The sequence below is a fragment of the Saimiri boliviensis genome, chromosome 15 (genome assembly GCF_048565385.1).
Source record: "Saimiri boliviensis isolate mSaiBol1 chromosome 15, mSaiBol1.pri, whole genome shotgun sequence".
Classification (NCBI taxonomy): domain Eukaryota; kingdom Metazoa; phylum Chordata; class Mammalia; order Primates; family Cebidae; genus Saimiri; species Saimiri boliviensis.
In genome coordinates, this window is record NC_133463.1 from 71862001 (window position 1) to 71875215 (window position 13215).

The window sequence follows — 13215 nt, forward strand, 5'->3', positions numbered from 1 at the left end:
AATGACACCCTGGTAGCAGTGAGCACACCTACTGGTATGGGGAAAATACAAGATGAACCTGAAGCATCTTTTAGTGCTGTAAAGTAAGGAAGTGCTCAGAAAGGATGGGCATGTCAAAAGGGCACATGACTCAACCTGAAAGTTCGAGTGGACAAAGCTGGAACAATTTGAGGAATAAAATAAATAACAATCAATTATAACTTGTAGAATAAAATAAATATCCATGAGTTTATCTTGACATAAATAATTAAATAAAGACATAAATGAGGGAGAAAGGAAAGTTCTAATAAATGTAGAAGGAATTCGAGAAATAGAAAATCACCATTAAGACACCACAGTGATAATTGTTGGAGGCAAGATCCACCAATTGGTGCTAAAATTCAGGGGCAAAAGTTCTAGGAGTGGCCGGGCACGGCGGCTCACACCTGTAATCCCAGCAGTTTGGGAGGTCAAGGTGGGCAGATCACCTGACGTCAGGAGTTTGAGACCAGCCTGGCCAACATGGAGAAACACCCCATCTCTACTAAAAATGTAAAATTAGCCATGCATGGTGGCACATGCTTGTAATCCCAGCTATTCGGGAGGCAGAGGCAAAAGAATAGCTCAAACCCGGGAGGCAGAGATGGTGGTGAGCCAAAATTGAGCATTGCACTCCAGCCAGGGCAACAAGAACAAAACTCTGTTTCAAAAAATATATTAAAAGATTGGAAGCAAATGCCTAACAATAGAGATCATGTTAAAGAAATGAAGGTGGCGGATACCAGTGGCTCACGCCTCTAATCCAAGCACTTTGGAAAGCTGAGGCAGGAATATTACTTGAGCCCAGGAGTTTGAGGCCAGCCTGGGTAACATAGTGAGATCCTGCCTCTACCCACAAAAAAATTAGCCAGGCATAGTGGCATATACCTGTAGGCCCACCTACTCAAGAGACTGAGGCAGGAAAACCATTTGAGCCTAGGAGTTTAAGGCTGCAGTGAGCCATGATTGTGCCGCTGCATTCCAGCCTGGGTAACAAAGCAAGGTCCTGTTTCAGAAAAAAGAAAGAAATGAAGGTGTATTGATACAAAGCTATCACATGCATCTGTAAAATGTCTTAAGGAAGGTCTGCATATACTGATATACACTATTTCCAAGATACCATTAACTGAAAAATGCAAAGTACAGAACAATTTTTATAATACACTACCATTTGTGGTTTTTTTAAAAAGGATTTATAGTTTTAACAGTGGTACTTCTGAAGAGGTGAACTAGATGATAGGGGTACCAGGAAGAATCTTCACCAAATATACCTTTTGTATAAAATTTTTATCATGTGAATATATGATTTATTCAAGTAAATGTTAATGCTAAGTTATTTTATTCACAGAACCTTATCTGCATTAGCTCACTGGTCTGTCATTTTTAGTGACACACCGTATCTTCCACTCTTGGCATTTCCGTTTGTAAAATTATTCCAGAACAACCAACTCATCTGTTTTGAAGTTATTGCTACTCTCATAAGTAAGTAAATACTTATTAAAGTATGAGATCAAGAATGGATTTTTCTACATTTTTCTGATGTCTTTGCACCTTTGCAGTGTTTAACAATTCTAGATGTCTCTACTTTTAAGTCAAGAAAGTGTGAAACAGTAAGATATCAAGCGGCCGGGCGTGGTGGCTCATTCCTGTAATCCAAGCACTTTGGAGGCCAAGGCGGGCGGATCACCTGAGGTTGGGAGTTTCATGACCAGCCTGACCAACATGGTGAAACCCCGTCTATAAAAAAATAAAATAATTTTTTAAAAAAGATATCAAGCATAAAATAGACAGTTGAAGCATTCATATGTAAACCTTTTTATTTAGAAGAAAATTTGGATAGTTAAGTTTTAAAAGATATTATAGACTGGATTTTGCTAGTAAGAATGAAGCAGATCAAAGGAAAGCCAGTTACTCTTTTTTTTTTTGAGACAATTTTGCTCTGTCACCAGACTGGAGTGCAGTGGCACGATCTCGGCTCACTGCAACCTCCGCCTCTTGGGTTCAAACGATTCTCCTGCCTCAGCCTTCCCAGTAGCTGGGACTACAGGTATGCACCACCACGCCCAGCTAATTTTCGTGTTTTTAGTAGAGATGGGGTTTCACCGTGTTGGCCAGGATGGCCTTGATCTCTTGACCTCGTGATCCACCCACCTCAGCCTCCAAAAGTGCTGGGATTACAGGTGTGAGTCACCTCACCCAGCCTGCCAGTTATTCTTCATAGGACTGTTACAATTGTAAAGCACTGCACATAGCTCCTGTGGTTTAATACTCAAGTGTTGGCCTCTGTCCTTATCCTCACCATACATGGCTGATGTTTATTGAGCATTTTCTGTGTACCAGACAGCATTCTTAGTGTTTTACCTTTATTAATTCATTTAATCCTTAAAATAATCCTATGCTGTGGGCATTATTTATCCCCTTTTTGCAAATGAAGAGCCTGAGCACAGAGTGTGAATTAGCCAAGGTTAGTTTAGGGGCAGAGCAAGCGTTTGAACCCAGGCTGGCAGACTTCATCATCTGTACTTGCATGTGTTGTGTTTATTCTCCATCATTATCATTTACACTGAAAAGTGAGTCATTTTCATCTTAGTAAAATCAGGTCTGTTAAGCTGGATCAAAATTATAGATTGGTTTAACAAAAATCAATGTTATATGTACTTTGTTACCTAATTTGTTGTTTTTACACAAAGGAGGTATGTAATTTAACTTAAAATTCTGAAAAGTAGAAATAAGAAAAAGTTTCAAGCGTATAGATGTTGTATATTTTAGTGTATTTTTCTTTACACTTCTGTTAACATTGTACTTGTTTTGATAATTTTTTTTGCTAATCGTTGGAGAAATTTTGAAAAATGTAAGAAAACACACAAAAGAAAATTAAATATACCAATATTTCTCTTCTCCAAAGATAATCTTTGAAAATGGTGATTTCTTATAAGGGCATTTATTACCAAATCATTAAATATTTGTGAAAAACATCATTTAGGCCCGGCACGGTAGCTCACACCTGTAATCCCAGCACTTTGGGAGGCCGAGGAAGGTAGATCACCTTAGGTCAGGAGTTCGAGACCAGCCTGGCCAACATGTTGAAACCCTGTCTCTACTAAAAATACAAAAATTAGCCAGGCATGGTGGCCTGTGCCTATAATCCCAGCTACTCAGGAGGCTGAAGCAGGAGAATTGCTTGAACCCAGGAGGCAGAGGCTGCAGTAAGCCAAGATTGCTCCATTGCACTCCAGCCTAGACAAGACAGAGGGAGACTCTGTCTCCAAAAAAAAAAAAAAAAAAAGAAAGAAAAACATAATTTATTGTCTGCACAATATAGTATTTCATCTTATAGATGTATCATTTATGTATACTTCAACTACAAGAATTTTATTTTTCTAATTTTTCCACACTTAAAGCAGTTTTTTTGTTGTTACACTACATTTACTTCGTGTGTGTATATATATATATGTATTTCCCTTTTTATATATTTCAGAAACATTTTTATTGGCTCTTATTACATAATGTGCATATACTAGTTTAATCTTCTGTTCTTGGATATTTAGATTGTTTCTAATTTTACCTCTTTTTTTTTTTTTGAGATGGGAGTCTCACACTCTGTCACCTAGGCTGGAGTGCAGTGGCACCATCTCGGCTCCCTGCAACCTCCACCTCCTGGGTGATTCTCCTCCCTCAGCCTCCTGAGTAGCTGGGATTATAGGGACCCACAACACCATACTTGGCTAATTTTTGTATTTTTAGTAGAGACAGAGTTTCATCATGTTGGCCAGGCTGGTCTCAAACTCCTGACCCCAAGTGATCTTCCTGCCTCAGCCTCCCAAAGTGTTGGGATTACAGGCGTGAGCCCCCCATATCCAGCAGTTTTTTGCCTATTAGAACAAATAACAATGTTATAACAATCTTCACATACAAACATAATAATTTCCTTTGGGTAGATTCCGGGAATTGCTGTTATCAGGTTATAAAATATGAATAATTGGGTTATTATTGCAAAAGGGTTGTCATATGGTTTGGATGTGTGTCCTTCTGAATCTCATGTTGAAATGCGATCCCTGATGTTGGAGGTGGGGCCCAGTGGGAGGTGTTGGATTATGAGAACAAATCATTCATAAATGGCTTAACACCACCCCCTTGATTGTAAACAAGTTCTCGCTCAGTTAATCACACGAGATCTAGTTGTTTGAAAGAATGCGGCACTGCCCACCTTGTGCTCTGGTTCCTGCCCTCTTCCTGAGGTCCTTGCCTTGCTCCTGCTCTCGTCACTTCCGGAAGCAGGTGCTAGAGCTCTGCTTGCACAGCCTGCAGAGCCATGAGTCAGTTAAACCCTTTCCTTATAAATTACCCAGGCTCAGGTATTTCTTTATGGCAATAGAAAAGCAAACTAACGCAAGTAGTAGTTTACCTGCCGATAGCACTACATGTTTGAAAAGCAAAAGAAACACAGTAACAAAAAGATAAGCCAATTAAAAAATGAGTAAAGGACTTGAATAGGCGTTTCTCCATAGGCAGTATATAAATGGCTATCAAGCGTATGAAAAGATGCTCAGCGTCATCAGTCATTAGGGAAATGCAAACCAAAACCACAGTGAGATGCCACTTCATACCTACTAGGATAGCTGTAATTTAAAAGCGTTATACACATATTACTGAGGATGTGGGAAAATTGGAACTTTCATTTATTGCTGGTAGAAACGTGAAATAGTGCCATCACTGTGGAAAACAGTTTGGCACTGTGAAAAACAGTTTGCCATTTCTTCAAAAATTCAAACATAGAATTACCATATAACCCAACAATTTCACTCCTGGGTATATACACAAAAGAACTTTAAACTGAGAGTCAGACAGATACTCATATGTGAATGTTCATAGCATCATTATTCCCAATAGCCAAAAGATGGAAACAATCTGTTAACAGATTAATGGTTAAACAAAGTGTGGTATACACACGCTTATACCACACTTACATGGAAAATAATGGAATATTATCCAGCTGTCAAAAGAAATGAAGTCCTGACACATGCTAGCTGCAACATGGGTGAACCTTGAGAACATCATGCTTAGTGAAATAAGCTAGGCACAAAAGGACAGATATTGTATGGTTTCATTTAGGAAATATCTAGAATAGGCAAATTCATAGACACAGAAAATAAATTAGAGATTATAGTGGCTAGGGAAAGTGGGACAGAGAGCTAGTCCTGAATGGATAGAGTTTCTATTTGGAGTATTGAAAGGGTTTGGGGAATACATAGTGGTAATAATTGTATAACACTGAATGAGATTGATGTCTCTAAATTGTACACTTAAAAATGGTTAAAGTGGCCAGGCGCAGTGGCTCATGCCTGTAATCCCAGCACTTTGGGAGGCTGAGGCGGGTGGATCACTTGAGGTCAGGAGTTTGAGACCAACCTGGCCAACATGGTGAAACCCCGTCTCTACTAAAAATACAAAAACCAGCTAAATGTGGTGGCAGGCGCCTGTAATCCCAGCTACTCAGGAGGCTAAGGCAGGAGAATCACTTGAACCCAGTAGGAGAAGGTTGCAGTGAGCTGAGATTGTGCCATAGCCCTCCAGCTTGGGTGACAAGAGCAAAACTCCATCTCAAAAAAAGAAATGGTTACAGTGGCAAATAGCATCTGTTTTACTATAATTAGTATAGAAAGAAACAAATTATAGTTAATTTAGGTAGGCATGCAAAACAGTTCTTTATTTCTGGTAAAATCTTGTTACATAGCCAAAATGTTTTATACTAAGGAAATTGATTTTTCTCTTCTAAACAAACATGCCTGTAATCTAAATTTGGGAGATTATTGTTTCCTCTGGGATGGTCAGCATGAGTTTTGGATTTTTATCAAGGGTCTCAAATTGGTTTTACTCAGTAAACCTTTATTAAAGAGTAATGTTTCAGAGGGGAGCGAGTGAGGAGGCTGCCTCTGCCTCCTGCTTTCATGGCATTGCGGTACCTAGAGCTCCACTGGTGCAGGTGCCAGCCAGATGGATGCCAGGTGACTCTGCCTCGCTGAGGAAAGAGAACTACACACTGGCACGGAATCCCAAGAAGCTGAGAGGTAGAATGTCATCACATGCGTTCTTTGTGCAGATTTGCCAGGAGAAGCACCCAGATACTTCAGTCACTTTCTCAGAGTTTTCTAAGAAGGGCTTCAGAGAAATAAATGGCCTGCTAAAGAGAAGGGAGAAGTTGAAGATGTGGCAAAGGGAGACAGGTCTCATCATGAAAGAGAAACATAAACCTACATCTCCTAAAGGGGAAACAGAAGTTCAAGGATCCCAATGCACCTCACAAGAGGCCTCCTTTAGCGTTTTTCTTGCTCTGTTCTGAATATTGCCTTGAAATCAAAGGAAAACATCCAGCCTATCCATCAGTGATGCTGCAAAGAAGCTGGGAGAGATGTGGGTGACGCCACTGCAGATGACAAACAGCCTTTTGACAAGAAGGCTGCGAAGCCGAAGGAAAAGTGCGAGAGGATATTGCTACATACCAAGCTGAAGGAAAGCCTGATGCAGCAGAAATGGGCACGCTCAGAGCTGAAAAAAGCAAGAAAAAGGAAGAGGGCCAGGAAGATGACGAAGACAACGATTATGTTGCTTCTAGCACAGGCTTTTTTTCTTGTCTATAAAGCATTTAACACTCCTGTACACAACTCACTTTCAAAGAAAAAAGAAATTGAAATGTAAGGCTGTGTAATGTTTGTTTAAACAGTAAAGTGTCTTTTTTGTATAGTAAACATCCTACCGAATGTGTTTAGATAGCCTTGTCCAGGTGGTATTTTCAACAGGACTAACTTTGCCTAGTAGACTACAGGAATTATCAATTGACATGGAAATTTACAAGCAGGTTTTTGTTAATGCAGAGCACAAATGAGTTATTCTGTATAAGGGTAGTCGTTTTCCATCTTCAGTTTTCTCTGAAGTGGCTTATACAAAATAATTGTTTTGTTAACTAAATATCACTCTGTAATTGCAAAAAAAAAAAAAAAATGCAACAGTTTTGTTGACATTCTGAAGGCTTCCAAGTAAGCACAATTTTTAAAAATTTACTGAATTTCAGCTAAGTACTAGCATTGCTTGGATACACCATCATTTTGGCTTTTAGGTTTATAGCCTAGTTGGGACTTAGAAGACATTTTGAGAGAAAAGTCACTTTTATGGATAATTTGGAGTATATTTGTAAAAAGTCTTTTTTAGACACTAGAGTCTTTTATGGCCAGACATAAAGTCATTGGGTCTAGCAAAGAATTGCCACATAATTATTATTTCTCTGTATTTTGCTGTCTGTCAGTTCTCACACTCTGTCCTGTACCCATGCTTTTGTGGTGGCATCAAAGCAGAATAAGAATACTTGGGAGCAGACAGATGGTTACTCTATGCAGTAGGGTATCCTCTTGCTAATGAAAAACAGTGCTCTCTTAATGAAGATTGTAAGGATCAGAGCTTTGGGTGTGTGTGTGGTGTTTTAAATTCTTAGAACTAGCAGTGTCTGAGACATAATAGGCACTCAGTTGCTGAACCGTATTTTCCTCTTAAAATTAAGAGCTAGGCCAGGTACGGTGGCTCACACCTGTAATTCCAGCACTTTGGGAGGCCAAGACGGGCAGATCACCTGAGGTCAAGGGTTCGAGACCAGACTGGCCAACATAGTGAAACCCTGTCTCTACTAAAAATACAAAAAAAAAAAAAAAATGAGCTGGGCATGGTGGTGGGTGCCTGTAATCCCAGCTACTCTGGAGCCTGAGACAAGAGAATCTCTTGAACCCAGGTGGCGGAGATTGCAGTGAGCTAAGATTGTGCCACTGCTCTCCAGCCTGAGCCACAGAGTGAGACTCCGTCTCAAAAAAACAAAAAAAAAATTAAGAGCTGCAGATAATTTGAAATGTTTTTTGATGCTCAGTCTTTGCAAGATTTTATTTATGACTTAATTATTAACTCAAATTTAAATGATCAATAATAAGTGAAATAATGGAACTCCAGAATTGGAAAATTCTTATAAACCATTGTAATCTAATATTCTGCTGAGAAAGCCTTCTTTTGCTATTTTGAGATAGGAGATCTTATTATCAAAGGATGAATCTACAGCTTAAATTTAAAAATTTTAAAAATTAAAAGGAGAGGTTAACCATAGTCCTACTAAACAAACAAACCGATGGTCTTACATGCGGTTTTGAGGACAGTTTGTGGGTTGTTCTACTGATTACAGAGCTCAAGTGAGTTAAAGTCAGCCTTAGAAACCGAGTCGGTTGTATGTATTCTACTTTGGACTACCTGACTTTCAACGAATGCTACTGTTACTGATTGGTTGGTTTTCAAGTCAAGTTTGCTGAAACAAATTATCAGTGATCAATTAGATTTAAAACCAGTCCGGGTGACTCTTTACTGGTTATTCCTTGTTACTATGGTTATAGCACAATTAGTCTTTTCCTTGTAATGAGGGCATTTTCTTCTTTTTTCTTTCTTTTTTTTTTTTTTTTTTGAGATGGAATTTTGGTCTTTTGCCCAGGCTACATGCAGTGGTGTGATCTCAGCTCACTGCGACCTCCACCTTCCAGTTTCAAGCAATTCTTCTGCCTCAGCCTCCCAAGTAGCTGGGATTACAGGTGCCCACCACCATACCTGGCTAATTTTTTTTATTGTTTAGTAGAGATGGAGTCTCACTATGTTGGCCCTGCTAGTCTCAAACTCCTGACCTCGTAATCGCCTGCCTTTGCCTCCTAAGGTGCTGGGATTACAGGCGTGAGCCACCTCACCCAGCCAAGAATGAGGACACTTTTATTGTCATTATAACATTTAATGGATTAGGGATACAGTATATACACATTTGTTTTATATATTGCTAATGTAATTTTGAACCTTTTCCTTAAGCTTTTCTAATTTTGATTACATATGGATTTTAGTAGATTTGAGGAGATTGGCATGCTAATGTTGATGACATTTTAATGAAGGCCTAAATACGGACCCTTTTTAAAAAGATCATTTTGTTAATCACATGATAAACAAAACAGGAGTCAGGAACCAGAATGCCCTATAACTAGGATCAGGAGTACTTTGGGAATTTGTGTTTGTTTGTTTTAATTAACACTTTTTCATTGACTAAGGAAATTTGCAGAATTTCTATAAACATAAGATACTATGTTAACATGATAGAATTTTTAAAGCAATCGTCATACAATATAAAGAGTTATATTTTCTATTCATGGACATATTGAGAACATAAAAATTGGATACATTTAAGAATTGTGAAGTTTTTTGATTACACACAAAGATATTTAAAGATAAGTTTTCTTTTTTTTTCCTTCATAGTGAATTGGTGTCAACACTGGTTTGAGTATTTTCCTAATCCTCCTATCAATATTCTTAGTATGATAGAAAATGTTTTGGCATTTCATGACAAGGAACTGCTGCAACACTACATAAATCATGATATAACCTCCCAGGTAAGAAGCAGAGGGTTTTTAGAATAACATACCTTATTTTGTAAGCTAACATTGGTTCTGGTATAAACAGTATTTTTTTGAAGGAGTATAATAAAAAGCATACTAGATTTTGTATTTTTAACAGTATTTCATTATTTTCTTCATTTAACTGCCTTCCTGAAAGTCTGTAAAATAGGGTCCAAGTTAAGGTGGTTATTTTATAATTATGTATTTAATACAATTTTCATAGCTTAAATAAAATGTAAGGGAATATTACCAATGACACTGTTTTTACTTTTCCTTAGAAAACTAATAAATTTTTCCTCATCTGTTGTAGCTGTATGCATGGCCTCTTCTTGAAACTGTGTTCTCGGAAGTGCTGACAAGAGAAGAGTGGCTGAAATTGTTTGACAATATCTTTTCCAACCATCCTTCCTTCCTTCTGATGACTGTTGTAGCCTACAACATATGTTCTAGAGCGCCTCTGCTCAACTGTAATCTTAAAGATGATTTTGAGGTAAATATTCTTGTTCTTAAGAGGAAGTTCTCAAATATCAGTTATTTCTTGTTTTTCTTGCCTTTTTAAATTTTTTTTTTTTTTTTTTTTTTTTTTTTTTTTTTTTTGAGACAGAGTCTTGCTCTGTCGCCCGGGCTGGAGTGCAGTGGCGCAATCTTGGCTCACAGCAACCTCTGTCTCCTGGGTTCAAGCAATTCTCCTGCCTCAGTCTCCTGAGTAGCTGGGATTATAGGTGTGTGCCACCGCACCCAGCTAATTTTTGTATTTTTAGTAGAGACGGGGTTTCATCATGTTGATCAGACTGGTCTCAAATTCCTGACCTCGTGAACCTGCCACCTCTGCCTCCCAAAGTGCTGGGATTATAGGCATGAGCCACCGCACCCAGCCATATCAGTTATTTCAATTGAAAAATCCATTTATTTATTGAATCCTTGTTATATGTCAGACACTGGTGCTAGCTGGTAGGAATATAAAGGATAACAAGTTAGACCACATCACTACCTGTGTACAGTTTATAGACAATAGAGGAGGCAATTATAGCAGGCTAGTCGTCTTATAATCGTAGCTTAAGAAAAGAATCATGATAATATTAGGGTTTCTGCTTTTTGCTTGCTTTTTTTGTTTTGTTTTGTTTTTTTGAGACAGAGTCTTGCTCTGTCACCCAGACTGGAGTGTAATGGCTTGATCTTGGCTCATTGCCACCTCCACCTCCCCGGTTCAAGTGATTTTCCTGCCTCAGCCTCCTGAGTACCTGGGACTATAGGTGCCTGCCACCACCCCCAGCTAATTTTTTTTGTATTTTTAGTAGATGGGGTTTCAGCACGTTGGCCAGGCTGGTCTCGAACTCTTGACCTCAGGTGATCCACCGCTTTGGTCTCCCAAAGTGTTGAGATTACAGGTGTGAGCCACCGCACCCAGCTGCTTTTTGCTTTTATAAAGGATGTTTAACAGGTAGAGAGTTGTTATTCTGTGCCTATCTTATCATGACCCATCTGGTCTTAGATAGTCTGAATGCTTATTATACATGCAAAAGGTAACTATAAGAGCTTTGAGACCTGGCAGAAGAGTGTCTGAAAGAAAGCATTAGAGATCATAATAAAAAGTAGAGGCTCTTTTGGTAGACAAGATGAATTAGTTGGGTTCTTGTATGTGTGTGACTTTAGTGTGTCCAATTAAACTTTATTTTCACCTCATGATCCCATGATACATTTATTTGTATCTTCCAGCAAAACAAGATAATGTGGAAACATTTCAGATATTTTTTAGAAATCAAGCTAATTTATTTTCAAAGGCTAATTTATTTTGGATTTTGAAGAGAAAATAAAAATCCAAGGACAGTTTGTTCCATTGATGAAGCATTCTTTTTTTTATTGTAATAAAAGCCTTCATTTTAAGTTAAAATGTAAACAGTTTTGTGTCAGAATTTCTTATGATTGTGAAACTCTGTTACAGTTTTAAAATAAATTATCTTCATTGTAAAACTTGAGTAGAGAAAAGCTTTAATGAATTTGCAAAAAATTATTTATTTATTTATTTATTTATTATTATTATTATTATTTTTTTAGACAAAGTCTCACTCTGTCTCCCAGGCTGGAGTGCAATGGCGCAATCTTGGCTCACTGCCACCTCCACCTCCAGGGTTCAAGCGATTCTCCTGCCTCAGCTTCCCAAGTAGCTGGGATTACAGGCACAAGCCACCACTCCCAGCTAATTTTGTGTATTTTTAGTAGAAAATCGGGTTTCACCGTGTTGGCCAGGCTGGTCTTAAACTGCTGACCTCATGATTTGTCCACCTCGGCCTCCCAAAGTGCTGGAATTACAGGTCTGAGCCACCTCCCCCGGCCAAAAATGTGTACTCTTAAAGATAAATTCACATTATTTAAAATTCTTGTTTTATTTCTACCTCATAATTGCTTTGTCAGGTAAATCTCAATTTAAACACCGAGTTTTCTTACAGTTTTTTTTTCACCATCGGAATAACCTGGATATAAATGTTGTGATTAGACAAGTTTATCATCTCATGGAAACCACGCCCACTGCCATTCATCCAGACAGCATGCTTCATGTTTTTGTTGCACTGACAAAAGGGCAGTATCCAGTATTTAATCAATATCCAAAGTTTATTGTGGACTATCAGACACAGGAACGAGAAAGAATAAGGAATGATGAGTTGGATTACCTAAGGGAGAGGTAATTATGGAATAGTTGTTCTTTTTCTGATACAGTGAACTCTGTTATAAACATAATAAGAAAGTTTTCATGAAAAATACATTTAAATTATTTGTGTAAAATCAGAGTTTGAAGGCTAGAAATATTAAAGATAGTTCTTACATATAGAAATAAAATGGATTATACATTAATCAGTATACATTTTGTGTTTCAATGATTCTTGGATTTAAATTACTTAGGTAGAGAGTGTTTTCATAATAATATTCTCTACTTCAGGCAGACAGTGGAAGATATGCAAGCTGAAGTCGACCAGCAAAGAGTTGAAGATGAAGCTTGGTACCAGAAACAGGAGCTGCTTCGTAAAGCTGAAGAAACAAGAAGAGAAATGCTCTTACAAGAGGAGGAGAGAATGATACAACAAAGACAGAGGTATGTGTGTTCACTTTTAAAAAATCTGGACATATGAGTTAGTCAAGTAAGTTTCGTGTTCTTTCAATTTTTTATTTTAGGAATAACATTATATATAGGATTACTAGCTGTAGTATTTCTGTTAGGCAACTATTAAGTTAATAAAAAGAATCTTTATATTACCACTTTTCAAAAAAATTGCTCTGTAGTAAATGTAATTCTGAAGCTATACTGGATACAGTATAGCTTTGCACACATTAACGTATCTTGAAACATTTCTATAGTGGGCAGAAATGCTTTGTAATAAAGTGCTGGGTATATCACCTTTAGTGGAGTATAATTTTTGAATTGTGTTTTAAACATATCTGTGTGACCTGACAGTTGTAACATAAAATGATTATGTCATTACTCATTTAACACTTTGGAGAACAGGGGAATGAGTATTAAATGTGTATTCAAAAGTATGTTAGCTGGGTGTGGTGGCACATACCTGTAGTCTCAGCTCCTAGGTAGGATCACTTGAGCCCAGGAGGTGAAGGTCGACCTGAGCAACATAGTGAGACCCTGTCTCTTAAAAAAACAAAAAAGCAAAAACTTGAAAATAAACATATAGGCTGGGCGCAATGGCTCACACCTGTAATCCCAGCAATTTGGGAGGCCAGGGCGGGTGGATCA

The 13215-nt window shown here is 38.0% G+C and overlaps 1 protein-coding gene across 7 annotated transcripts in view; it reads left to right on the forward strand.

Annotated features, from left to right (window-relative positions):
* The window catches only part of TBC1D31 (TBC1 domain family member 31), a 76643-nt gene that overhangs the window by 41633 nt on the left and 21795 nt on the right, over window positions 1-13215 (forward strand). For 6 of the 7 annotated variants that reach the window (XM_039464504.2, XM_039464505.2, XM_074387093.1 and 3 more), the window contains 5 exons: window positions 1367-1500; window positions 9334-9467; window positions 9784-9963; window positions 11921-12153; window positions 12409-12561. In XM_039464504.2, coding sequence (XP_039320438.1) covers window positions 1367-1500; window positions 9334-9467; window positions 9784-9963; window positions 11921-12153; window positions 12409-12561 — 834 coding nt within the window. The remainder of the gene's footprint in view (window positions 1-1366; window positions 1501-9333; window positions 9468-9783; window positions 9964-11920; window positions 12154-12408; window positions 12562-13215) is intronic. The other variant, XM_039464506.2, reaches the window with a different exon arrangement.